Consider the following 13949-nt stretch of genomic DNA (forward strand, 5'->3'; position numbering starts at 1 on the left):
ATACTGCAATAAGGTAAATATCTAATTTAAGATAAAAAGAATACTACACCTGATAAATCAGCAACAACTGGTGACGTTTTTGCATCTGAATTAAAAATATTTATTGCTTGTGTGGTCCACATTGGATACTTTAACATCCAATCTTTGTATCCACCATCAAGAATGAGAGGAAGCTTTTTCAAAGTACGTTTCTGGTCCCACTGTTTAAATATTAGGATCAAAAGAATAAGATGCAGATAAAATAACACATAAAGTGTTACTTGTTATACTGGATAAATAAAATAATCTAAAGAATAAAATGCAGACAAAATAACATATAAAGTTTACTTGTTATACTGCATAAATTTAAAAATCAAAAGAATATGATGCAGATAAAATAATGCATAAAGCTTTACTAGCTATACAAGCTAAATATAAGAATCAAAAGAATAAGATGCAGATAAAATAAAATATAAAGTTTTACTTGTTATACTATGATTATTTCAACACCAAAAAATGCAACCATTAATTAAGTGCTATTTTTACATACATTAGAAAGTTTAAATGTTTCTTATATATAAAATATAAATGATAACACCAATATTAAAAGTCTTCAATCATATCTTTAACTATTGTGTTATCTTGGAGTTTGTGCCTAGAAATTATGAAAAAGTTAATTTTTATAAAATGCTAAGACTTAAAATTTTGGTAATTTTCAGTTTGATTCCAGAAAGGGAGCAGTGCTATTACAGAAATTGGGAGCCTCTAGAAAAAGGCAAAAAAGTTTGAACCTCATATATCCATTCATGATGCTGAATCAGTTAAATATGATAGAAAAGGGTAATATAACTTGAAGCATTCTGAATTGCCTAAGACAGTTTTTTTTTTAAAAAAAATAAAAAACACCATGGCAATAAGATTGTACTACGAACTGCATTCTTATCAGCGGAAATTCTGGATATTTGTAAATATACCTACCAGAAAACAATATTAAAATGAGATATATGAAAAAAAGTTGTTCACGGCTATTTAGATGGACCACAAAGCACAAGCTATGATTAGTTATGTGAACCTAGCAGTAAGAAAATATTAAGATTTAAAACATGCAGTCTTATTGCACGGAGCTACCACCGATTGGTAAAATTTAGAAATGATACTGGTACAACTATTTTTCTGCTTTTGTATTGAATATACTTTTATTGGAAGACAATGAAATTGTTCTGAAAAAAGCAAATTTGCATGCAACTTTCTTGAAAACAAAATGAAAAATTACAATTAATCCCTTCTTTAATAACATTTTTATAAGTTAAAACTTGTTTATAAATAAATTTAATAGATGGAACATCTCAAACTGGTTTTTTCCCCCTTGTACTCAGCTAAAAAAAAATTCTTAATAGCAAAAGGGTTTGGAGGTAAAAGTCCTACAATTTTGAAACAAATGGCATGATGTTGATACTATGGTCAACACTGCATTCTAAATGCCAATACTTCCCAGGCTAGCTGGGTGAACTTCAGACCTCCACTAGGAACAAAACCCTAGTCTTTCACAAAGACAGCTCATAGTGATAGTGTTTGAAGCATTTCTGAACCACTGTGCTATACTGGCTGCTGTTTCGCTTGCATTCAGGGAAAGAGTTTCACCGAATCATTTAAATGTTAAAAAAAATTTTTTTTCAGCCTATATTTTTTGTAGTCTGCACACAGTCTTTATATCTCATTTCTTGAACAGTTTTTAAGTCAACAGACTATTCTACAGATGAAAAGTGTAGATAGAATATTTTACCTAAAAGAAAGTAAACCTATTACTTTTCTTTTAATGAAAAACTTGTTTCAGATTAAGAAAAAAAAGAAAACTTTTATAATCTTTGAAATTGTAAAAAGAAATATCTAACCTTACACATAGCTTCCTTCAGAGTATTAACGTATAAACTAGGCCTAGAATTGTCTTTAGAATCCCAGTCAATCAATATCACATAATCCACATCGCCTCTCATAAGCCAACCTGAACGTGAGACATCAGGCAGAAGCTTTTCTAGTGTTAAAGCAGTTATTCTGTCAAACAATCATCTTGATTAGAAGAAAAATTGAGATAACACAAATTTGACCAATTGAAAGTTGTATAAATTATGGTACTTCTATACGAGAACAAGCAAAATATATTTAGCAAATAACACAAAAACAATTTGTTAACAACAAAAATTTAAGGGTTTTAACAAAAATATTTTAATATAGAGAGGAGAAATCTACAACAAAACAAACAGGTGACTGAAAGATCATTTGCAGATGTTTAATGGTTATTTATCAGGACTTATTTCAGAAAAAATTCAGGTTAATTAACAAAATTTCTTGAAAACATCTTTAAAAAATCTTACCTCCCCAAAGTATTTGGCATAAAAAGCGACCTTTCACAAAATGTTTTATCTTAAAAAAAGCTTCACGGTTTCCTTACTTTCAAAATATGAATCATTTAAAAATAGTGCAGATTTTTTTATTATAATTTTAAATTTCATCATCATTGTATTATTTTTATGATTTCAGTACAACAGCATGGACAAATATTCGCTTATGACTTTTAATGAAACCAAAAACAGGATTCTGTTTTTCCTAAATTGTCAATACAGGAGTAGAAAAAAAGGTGGTTGGACGATACCATTAAAGATCTAACCACCACCTTGAAGGTGAAAAATTAGAAGTTAAAATCCAAAAATAGGAATGTTTGGAATAATATTGTTCAGCAGGTCAAAGCTTACAGCAGGCTGTAGTACTGTATAAGTAANTAGTGCTAGAGAAGATTGTAGCAGAAAGCCCAAAAAAATTCTGCCAGAGGGCTCATAGAGTATCATTCGAGGCAAAGGGCAGAATATATTAATGAAAGAACCAATATATTAATAAAAAGACACGCTTTCTTCTCCTTGCCTGTAGCCATCTCACACACATCCCTTCTTGTCTCTCTAAAATGCTTTACTCACCGTGCATGATCCAATTCTAGGAGATAAAAGAACGACTTTTTGTTTTAAAACATTGAACTGAAAAATTGTTTATATCAACTATAGTGATGCTGAAAATTAAGCACTTTTAAGAACCTTGTACCAAAACTAAGTACTTTTAAGGGCCCTTATTTTCCAAAATAAAAGTTAAGCAGTTTTTAAGGACTTTTAAGGACCGTGGGAACCCTGAATCAAGTCGCATTAAGACATGATTATCACTTATGGTAGGCATTTCAAAAAATTACAATGTTAATTTATACACTTTGATTTACACATTTACTTCCTACACCATCTGCTAATAAATTTTCGAACTAAAACCTGAAAGCCTAGAAGAAAAAAACCATTCGCTAACCATAACTGAATACACATAATTGACATGAACATGTGAATGCCATTTGTGAAAAAATTTTTAGTACGAAAAAAAAAGAAGCTTAAGATATTTTATGATAAATATAAATACATACATATATATCACTCTTTTTCGTAAATGGTAACATCAAGTATTAATTTTATTATAGTATTTTTCTGACATAAAACACATTGGAACAATATAGTTTTAATTCTCTTTATTTTTATACTATTATATATTGTAAAATGAGTAGCGTAAGGAAATTTTTTTGTTTTTATGTGTAGAAGAAGTAAAAAATGATTCTAATAAAAATATTTATTAAATGTTTGCATTGGAATGTTTCTGAGAACATTTATAAGAACAAAGAAAGAACATACAGGGACTGTCAAGCGTAAGGAGAAACAAAGTAAATCAATAACACGTTTTATACTTATATTTTCATAAAACTGTTAAATGTTAAGAAATATATGCTGAAATGCATAACTAATATATATTTTTTTTATAAAAATTAAAATACTTTTAAAAATGATTTTTGGACAAGTTTTATCAAAATTAGGTGGTGACGAAAGGATTTAAACTAGTTGTCAATATATTGCTGGTAAAGAGGTTTTTTTAAATTGAGATATGTTCGCAGAAAGTCTTCCATTTTATATAAGTCTGATTATAACTACTTTCTGTTATAAATTTTTGAAAACTGTTATGTCTAATTTAAGAATCAAGAAAACCCGTATTTCAAAAACATTTTTGTTATAATGAATAATTTAGACAACGATAATTATATGCCTTCAGTTTCCAAACTATTATTATACTGAATATTTTTTCTATGTACAACAAAATGAAAATAATCAGACTTACCCAGGAGTTAAGATTTCTTGGGGTATGTTAATACAACAGTTGTGTTTCAGGTGAGATTGCTCAAAATCTATAGCTGAACGAATATCCATTATTACAATATTAGAATGTTTAGAAAGAAGGGAATAAAGCTTTGAACTTGATATTGTGGTTTCCACAGGATCTGAGAAGAATGAATATGAATTACTCTAAAAACTTACGACTATGTCAAAAAAATTTTTTTCATTTGACACAATAAGTTGCTATTCTAGACTATCATGAGTCATATCAAGCTTTAAAAACTGTGTAAAAAGCATACAAAGGAGACATAAAAATAGTTTTTATTACTCATTTTTTTCCATGCAAATTTAAAGACATTCTGTAAAAATAAACACACAGTAGAACCTTGATTCATTTCAACAAACTGATCATTTTCAACAGAGCTTAAGACGCCATAACTTAAGTGTTGAAAATAATCTAAGATTTTATAGTCATAAAACAGAGTATCTATAATAATATATATTTTTTTAAAATTAAAATTCTTAACTCTTAAATTAAACTGTAATTCCTTCCCCAATTGATATCTCTCATTACTCTCAAAATGTGTATATTTCTTTTAGACAACATTAGAAAATTTTCTAAAACCTTATGTATCAGAAAAAAATAACAAATATAAATAAATTTAAATGTCTTTTTTCTAAGGTCAGCAAAATATTTCATTAAATATACAAAACAATCTTATCAGATGTTATTAGACAATTTATAGTCATTGTTCTTAATTAAAATGAAATTACTCTCTGTTATCACTCATCTTAATCTCAGAGGAGGAGAAAATGTTAGAATTTTTTCAAAACGCAGTTTTCAATAAAACAAATTAACATAGTATATTCAATAAACACAGTTTTCAAATTGACCATAAAAATATCAGGTTTTTATTGACTTGATATTATATAATTTTTTTTCTAAACAAAATTTTGTAAAGTGGCCCATTTTTTTCGACAATTAAAAATTTTGGTAGCATTTTATCAAAAATTCTCCCAGGGTTGCCTGAATTTTCCCTGAACCTTGTTCATGGGATCAAACATACTCTGCATCCCTGCTGAATCTTTCGAAATGTGCCTGTTTCTTAAAAACTCTGCGATTTCTTTTCTAAAATGTTATGTAATATATATATATATTTTCAAATGGCAGCCACTGAACATTAATCTTCGCCTTAGAAGATGCCGGAATTGTTACTCATTTCACGTTACCCAGTGGGCACCTGTGAACCAAAGTCACGGAGGCGACCAACATTATCCACGCCACTTATGTAATCAGGGTGGCCACTCAAATCAGATTTCAAATTTCCCTGATTTTTTCAGGTTTTCCAGATAAAAATCTTAAAATTTCCAGGTTTTTGTTTTGCTTTTTTTTCATAAAGTGTAGGATGTGTACAAGAAAAGTGTCGGTATTATAAAATTTTTTTATTCAAAATTTTATTTTTTTAACATATCATCTTGAAAAAAATAATTTATTTTGACAATTTGGCAAGATTTTTCATTTAATTTTTAATGTTTTGGTACAAAATTTTGAATGAAGAATCATTAATGCAACAATTGTAAAGATTTGTCGACAAACATTAGCGATTGTAAAAAATGTGACTGGTTGGTTTGCTGAGAAAAATTAATTCATAGATTTCTTTGAATGGGAGCAGAAAAACTTTCAGAAAGAGTGCAATATAAAATCTATTATTATTAAACTATAACTAACTAATTTTTGGAGAATTTTATAAAGTTAAAAATACAAAAACATTTTGTCAAAATAGAAAAAAAAATTATCACTAAAGCATCGGAACAAACTTGAGCCATAAATGGATTCAGCCCAAAGACAGTATTTAAAAATAGAAGCTAATATCCTAAATCTTTTTCCACCTACACCAGAATCTTTCCTAAATTGCACAGTCCCATAGCGGTCAAAGGTTTCTGCATTCGTTTAGCAACAGTAGGAGAATTTTATGTGGCATTCTAGTTTAACAGCTGTAATGGAGCAAATTTTGATGCAAGCAAAGTATTGCTAAGTTGATGATATTTCAACTGTTTGGCGATACATTTCCGTTAAAAAAAAGTGGGTATAATGGATGAAATAATTTAAATTAAGAAAATTAGCAAATAATTTAAATTAGTGAAATTAAAAAAATTATCAAAGAAAAATTTCCAGCTTTTCTTTAAAATTCCCTGATTTTTCCAGGTTTTTATCCAAATTTCCCTGATATTTCCAGGTTTTTTCCAGTATAAAAAAATTCCCTGATAATTCCAGGTTTTCAAGGTGGGTGGCCACCCTGGTAATAATAAAAGGCTACATTTAAGATCTGTAAAATGCTTAATCCAAATTATGAAATGATTTAAAGACATTTTAGAGTTAATTTATGACTCTCAATTTTAGATGAGATGTGTCTCTCTGTAGTTACCTATCTTTATCCATTCAAAATATATGTTTCTTCAAGAACACATTAATAAATTTTTTCCTGAAATGTAATATAGCAAGCAAAGAGATATATTTACCCAGGACTTTTTTCTGATGACAGCAAAATGTTTAATATAAATTAGGAAACAATCTAAGCAAAATTATAAGCAATTTAAAGATATTTTATGAGGCCTTATATGCCAACTGGCACCATGAGGACAGGTAGGTAAAAATAACATTTCTGATGGGATTGATGTAGAAAACAAATTGTTGTCATTCATAAATATTTGAACAAGTTTTAACTTTTTTGAATGCCAAAGAGTTTTTCCTTCTTCCTTCATACATAAACAAATAATTTAAGTTTAAAAAATACTTTAATAATGAACATTTATTTGCAGTGAAAAAATTTAATAATGATATATTAACTGCAATTATTATATTAAATTTTTCATATAAATTAAAATTCAAATGAATTTTGAAAAATGAAAAATCTCATTGGTGCTAATTAGTTAGATCAACACATTAGAAATGGTCATAGTTTCTGAAAATTATGAATTGAATATTATATAAGTTTTTAATAAGCACAGTTAGTTTATTTTTAGTTATAGAATTAATTTATGTATTTAAAAACACATTTTTGAATAACAATAGAATAATGACATCATGTGAAAACTACAAACTAGATCGATTGAGAAGTAATGTTTAGAACAAAACTTAAAGATATTTGGAAAATGCTCCAAAGCATCAACTTTCAAAATTTGCCCAATGATGCTTCAAGGTTCTACTGCATATGTAATATTTTAATGCATATGTAATATATTAATTGCATATAGTAGAATGTACCTTCAGATATTGGAGTTGTTAAATTATTGGGTATATCACCTGCAGCAGAAGTATCTGTTATTTTATTATTATGCAAGGAAGATAGCAGTTCATTTTTATCATTCTTTGCTTTTATCTTAGAATTATTCTTTGCTTCTATCTCTTCAGAATTCTTGAGATATCTAAAAATAAGTTTATAAATGTCACACAAAAATCAATAATTTGAAAAGGTTAATAGCAAAAACAAATTCCAATAAATACCTGCTTGTTAGGCTGGCTTTTAAACTTTCAGCTTTGACAAGAGCTGCAGTTGTTTGTAAACAAAGTGATTTATAACTTGGAGTCTGTAAGAAATTTTGAAGGGAAAAGAAACATAAATATGTTACATAACAGGAAAAATTTATGAAAGGGAAAGTAAATATGTCTCGACCAAATTTTTTTTAAATTGATCTAAAAAAATTCTGACAAATAAAGGCTTCAATAAATATTTAAATTGCTTTATTAGATAGCACTAATGTGCAATTAATATACTTAAAATTAGATTTTAATATAAAAGTTATAGATTATCAATAAATGTTTGTAAGTGTTAGTCAGTTGATTGAATATTACTTATTATAAATACATTACAAGTCAAATAAACCAGAATTTATATAATGAGAAAGCAAGTAGCTGGAATTTTCAGATGTTTATAAATGAAAAAAAAAAAAAAAAATTTATTTTTTTCTAAGTCCCTTGCAGAAATTTATTGGATTATTGATTTTTTTAAACTTTAGTAAAGCTGGAAGATAAGATAAAGCATTTAGTTGAAAATTGAGTGAGTGTAAGGGCATAAATGATCTTCTGCACTTTTTTATAAGTGAANATAAAGTATTTAGTTGAAAAATGAGTGAGTGTAAGGGCATAAATGATCTTCTGTACTTTTTCATAAGTGAAGAGGTTGAAAAAGAAAAAAAAAAAAAAAACAGTGACAATAACGAACCTTCTTAAAGTCATCTCGACTTTGTAAAAATAGAATTAACTCTACATATCTCACAAACAATGTATAAGCTTTTTCTTCATCTCTCTCAAGAGAACTCTTTTCAGCTCCTTGAAATATAGTGTTGGCTGATGAAACCAATCTAATGATAAGAGAAAGAAAAAAAAAAAAATCACATAAATATTAACACCATGAAAAATATACTACTAAATTTTAGATATTGTTTCATATAAAACCAAGCAAAAAATGATTGAAGAAGAGGACAAAACAGAAACTTATTTTTAGATTTTATTTTTTTTAAAAAAAAGATCACAATCTAAAAGGAAATAAATTCAATAATAATTAATAATTCAATAGTTGTTATAACAGGGCAGATGTTATTTATCATACACAAAATTGATGGTAAAGTTAATAAGTTGGAAATTATTACATACCAAACATTATTATATACCAAACTATTATTACATACCAAACAATTATTACATACCAAACTATTAAATGCATGTACTAAAATATTGATAAGAAAATGTCTTTGATTAATTACATTATATTTCATAACATATCATCAAACATGCCATGCTATTAATAGAAATGATTACTTTTAATTTTAACCAACGGCAGCCTTAAAAATATTTGAATTATTCAAAATTACAATGAGCAAAAACATGAATTGTTAAAAGATCACTATAAAATACAGATTTTATTTTTTTAAATTCCCATTTTATTATCTTGGATTAAGAGTTTTTATATCTAAAATATATCTTAATGCCATCATGATTAAAGAACTGTTATGCTAAAAAAGATAAAGAGAAGTTTAATTAATTGATTAACTTACTAAAATTGATAAAAAAAAAAGAGCTGGAATTATCTATTATAAATTGTACGCAAGCTTTTTCTCCTTTTTTCCCCCCTCAATAGATTAAACTGTTACTTAAAAAAAAAAAAATTCATGTATCAGGTACTATCAATATTTATTTATAACTATACTTACAAAGATGTGGATTTTTTCTTATAATCTGTTTTGTCAATGGCAGTTAAACCATCCAGTTCTTTCATTGACTTGGCTATGTACAATGGCTTTACAGAACTTGCTGGCATTTCTGAAAGAGGACAATTAAATTTTTAAAACTCATACTGAAATCACTAATACAAACATCGAAATTCAATAATCTCTAGATAATCAACAAGTTAAATGCAAAATGATTGAGTTTATGAAACATTTCAAACATAAAAATTTGTATAAAAGAAATATATTTTTGATGTAAGAAACTACAAAAAATATTCATTAAAGAACTTTTTTGAACAATTAAACAGTATTTATTTACTACAGATCAGTTTTTTTTAGATGAAATTAAAAAGCACAACAATGGGCTTTTCCTATTTTTCATAACAACTAAAAAAGTGTTGGAATAAGGTATTGCTGATTTCTATTCCCCTTCAGGGTTATTTCCTCTTCTACTACTCTAATAATTTTTAGAAGATTAAAACTCATTCTTAAAAAAAAATTTCTATGACTTTAAATATCTGAAAAAACATAGGTGAGATTTCCATTTTTTTAAAATTCATATTTATCTTGTTTAAAGACAGTGTTTATACCCACAGTATCAATTCTGACTAACCACAAAATGGGTTTTAGATGAAATGGAGACAGCTTATAACTTTCATATCGTAACACTACATTTTTGATGTTGATAAAATAAATATTTACCACAAAATTAAAAATAGTACTGCAATATCTAAAACAAGAACTGATCTAAACTTTACACAATTAAATACACAAAATATATTCCATCAATTGGACCAGAATTACTGAAAACTGAAAAATAAAACATTATTACCAAACTGATAGTTATAGAGAAATGCTTTGTGCCTGCCCTTCTTTAGAAAAATAAGTATTATTCAAAATATATTCCATCAATTGGACCAGAATCACTTAAAACTGAAACATAATTAACCATTTTACCAAGACAAGCTCATAAAAAAATACAGTCACAGACCTTCAATAAGAAAAAGACTTCTTTTCATACTTTTCTAAACTAACAATAAGTGGCTTTTAAAATTTTTAAGTAACAATAGACTTTTAAAATGAGACATACAATGCAGGAAATTAATTAAATAAATTTTATCTTTTAACTACATATTGTAAATTATAAGACATAGCATTATGAACACTTCAAGATCATTCTGAAATTTAGGCTTTAAGGATATTATAGTAAATGGTTTAATAATCTAGTTAAGAACAATTTCCCATTGCAGACAGCAAAATGCATGGAAAAAAAGAAAAGTGATTCAAGTCAATTATTGAAGATCAAAAATTTGCTATTATTTTGACACTATTACATTATTTACACATTTCTGCTTGGTTTCCTAAAAAAACAAATTCAATGAGGATGTGATAGTTCAGATCTATGAAATGGGGTTTATTATGAGATTATTTTGTAGAACATAGAATATAAATCTAATTTGCAGAACAAGAAAAGGTGAAAAAAAAAACAAAACAAAAAACATTTTGAATGTAAAGAAAACAAAATACTCATTTTTTTAGTACTTATCAAACGTGCAAATGATTATTCAAATGATCTCGACTATTTTGCAACAAAAAATATTTTGATTTTAAGATATTTGAGTGGTAAGTATTAGATAACGACTTTTTTTTTTACATAAATTTTAAACTTATTTACATTTTCGAAAGAAAAACTGCGAAATATTTTACGGAGATCATTTTGGGAATCTTTGATGAAAAAAATCATAATCTAAAATAGTAAACTTCGCTAGAAACAAAGATAGAACAAAACTAGAACTTCGTAAAACAAATGTCAATTACAAAGAAATGTAACTTACTTGTTCCGTAGGAAAATAGTAAAACAGGATATAATTCCTTATCTTCTAATCACGTTGAATATGGACAAATAGCAACCTACAAAGACACACACCATTAGAAGGGAAGATATATGGAGCAAATTGAAAGTGTTTGAGTGAAGCAAAAACGTTCAATTACAAAAATCAAAAACAGGGAAATACGACAATATCAATTATATTTAAATTTAATTTTTAAATGACATAATGAAGGGCATGTTGAACATTTGTTTCATTCAATAATATTAGTATATTAGCAAAAGTTAGATAAGAAAGTTAAAAAATTAATTTTAGGTGTTTGTGATACAACATTAAAGGTTTACCCTTACTAAATCCTGGAATTGACATTTCACGAAATTAAATTAATTGACAAGTGCAGAAATTAACACCACTTTAAATTGATTAATAAAAAGAGCATATAAGATTATAGGCGATTTCACTGGTGTTGCCTCCGAACACTACAATCATCGAGCAAGAATACAATCCAGAACCAATGGCGAATAAACAATAAACAAAACTGAACACTTACTTTGATGAAATTAAAGTTGAAGTTTTAGTCTTTTATTTTTAATGTGAGGCCTGCTTTTACCTTTTAAGGGTTATTCTTACTGTATTCAAGTTTCACAGGCATGTTTCCGAATCATTAAGGGACAGTTTTCATTGTCTACAAAAAAAGTGATTGAGAATGATAACTGGATTGGTGAAATATATTCACACACGAAAAATTTCTCTAATGAGGTACTCTTTCACACGCAAATTTTTCAAATGCAGCGAGAACAGTCCTTTACACAAGTGAAATGATGGTTTCTCGATATCATTGCTTCCATTTTCCTTCAATAGATGGCGCTTTTTACACTAGGAAGCGTTGCAAGTTCTCGACTGCCTATACTTCCGGGTTACTGTTTTGGTGAGTTTTGAAGCCGTTTGACTCACAACGTGATCATCGAGATTTGAGACTCTTTTGAGTAGTATTTCTTCTATACGTGAATTTGTGACTGGATTTAATATTTGTATTTAAAAGAAGAATCGTTATGAAAATTGTCATTTGAAAACCTATCATTTCAAAACGTAAGAATTGTCATTTGAAAAAAGAATTGATATAAAACACTTCTTATTTTGATAACAATATACAGACGTCGAAATTTAAACCTAAAGGAAAATTTGTAAAATTAACTTAATCCTACTGCTCGAACAATATGCTAACACTAACGAATGAGGATGCGCGGTTTGCACCAAGAACAAACAGTAATAAAAGAGTAAAAAGAGGACATATCAGAACTGCCAAAAGAAGCTAGTTCTTTCTAAATCTAGCAACCATGTCACCTTTCTTAACAATGGATGGTGTTTTCAGTAGAAGTTGAGACAATGAAAAAGAATGAAATAAAAATTGAAGCTTTTTCATTCATCGTTTTTTGTTAGCTTGGAAAGGTTTTTTTTTATTTATTAATAATTAATAGAAAAAATATGTAGTTGATTAAGAAAAATTATTTTTATATTGCAATTACACAAGGTTTTATGTTATTTATATTTCCTGTTTCTCTACAATAGAAGAAATTAGTAAATGTTAAGTAAGAAGAAACGCACCCCTCTTGCCTTAATGGCATACAACAACAGTGAATTAAAAGTCGCATTTTAAAAACATTGAAATATGTATTTATAAGAATATGGTATGATTCATTGGTTAAAAAATAGCTTCGTTCCTCCAAATATTTAAAATATGGTTTTTTGTTTGGATAAAGATCATTTGCAAATAACATCCTGGTGTTTCCATACATTCCGAAACTCATTTTTGCAAATTCACCATAAAATGTCGCTCAACACGTTCTTCAATTACGATAAGCTACATCTATCACCAAATATCATTATTATAATTTCCTTATTTAGTTTCTTTATTTACAAACCGCACCGTCACTCCATATATTTACCTGATATGATAGTTACATAATTCGTAAGGTTCTAAACAGAAATGGTTGCATCAAAATTAAGGAGATGAATGTATTTTATTATTTTTATATTTCCCTCAACATTTAATATTTAACTTCTATGACTGCAAACATCTGGTTACAAAAACTTAAGTATCGAAATCTTATTTTTTAAGGAATAGATAGTTTCCTGATTTATGCCCAAGATTCCAAGAATGTGCGGCATTAGATGAATTATCGCATTCTGGATAACGGATATCTATCGCGTTTCTTTAATTTAAATTTTAGAACGCGCCTGGCTTGCCCGATATAGCTAAGGCTGCACTGACAAGGCATTCGTTTTTTGATTTTCGGTTTCACTCTCGGCTACATTCGTTTTTCTAGTTCTACTTTTTTCCTCTATTTTTCATTTTCAGTAGCCAACTTTGCGTTTTCTGTTTCAAATCACTTTTGTTTTCTTCACGCCTCCTGCGTTTTAAAAATGGGTGTTTCTTTTTGAGCACATGAAATATTCGCTTTAAAAATATAAAGATGGTCGAAATGGTAAATGGAAGTCGATATGTTTTGAGCACTCAAAAAGAGGTGCCCATGCCCTAGACTCGCCGCCAGACGTTACATGAATCTGTGAACGTTCGAAACATTTCGACTTTTATTAACCATCTTCATTTTTTTTTAAGACAATGAAGTTTTTCTTTTTTCGCTTATTCACTTAGAAATACCTTTAATTTAATTCAAATGATTTATTTATATATATACCTATACTTCCGGGTTACTGTTTCCGTGAG

General features: G+C 27.7%; 1 protein-coding gene across 5 annotated transcripts in view; it reads right to left on the reverse strand.

Moving 5' to 3' along the window:
* The window catches only part of LOC107453772 (ubiquitin carboxyl-terminal hydrolase 8), a 31951-nt gene extending 20007 nt beyond the window's left edge, over positions 1 to 11944 (reverse strand). Inside the window, exons 1-9 of one of the 5 annotated variants that reach the window (XM_043040462.2) lie at positions 11772 to 11944; positions 11228 to 11303; positions 9378 to 9486; positions 8390 to 8528; positions 7672 to 7754; positions 7432 to 7592; positions 4171 to 4330; positions 1872 to 2031; positions 50 to 200 (exon numbers count right to left, since the gene is read on the reverse strand). In XM_043040462.2, the coding sequence (XP_042896396.1) occupies positions 50 to 200; positions 1872 to 2031; positions 4171 to 4330; positions 7432 to 7592; positions 7672 to 7754; positions 8390 to 8528; positions 9378 to 9484 (961 nt within the window). In that variant the 5' untranslated portion in view covers positions 9485 to 9486; positions 11228 to 11303; positions 11772 to 11944. Of the gene's footprint in view, positions 1 to 49; positions 201 to 1871; positions 2032 to 4170; positions 4331 to 7431; positions 7593 to 7671; positions 7755 to 8389; positions 8529 to 9377; positions 9487 to 11227; positions 11304 to 11565 lie in introns of all 5 variants that reach the window. The other 4 variants (XM_016070715.4, XM_016070716.4, XM_071179488.1 and 1 more) reach the window with 4 other exon arrangements.
* Positions 11945 to 13949: the final 2005 nt, after the last annotated feature.

Source organism: Parasteatoda tepidariorum, chromosome 1, assembly GCF_043381705.1.
Source record: "Parasteatoda tepidariorum isolate YZ-2023 chromosome 1, CAS_Ptep_4.0, whole genome shotgun sequence".
Classification (NCBI taxonomy): domain Eukaryota; kingdom Metazoa; phylum Arthropoda; class Arachnida; order Araneae; family Theridiidae; genus Parasteatoda; species Parasteatoda tepidariorum.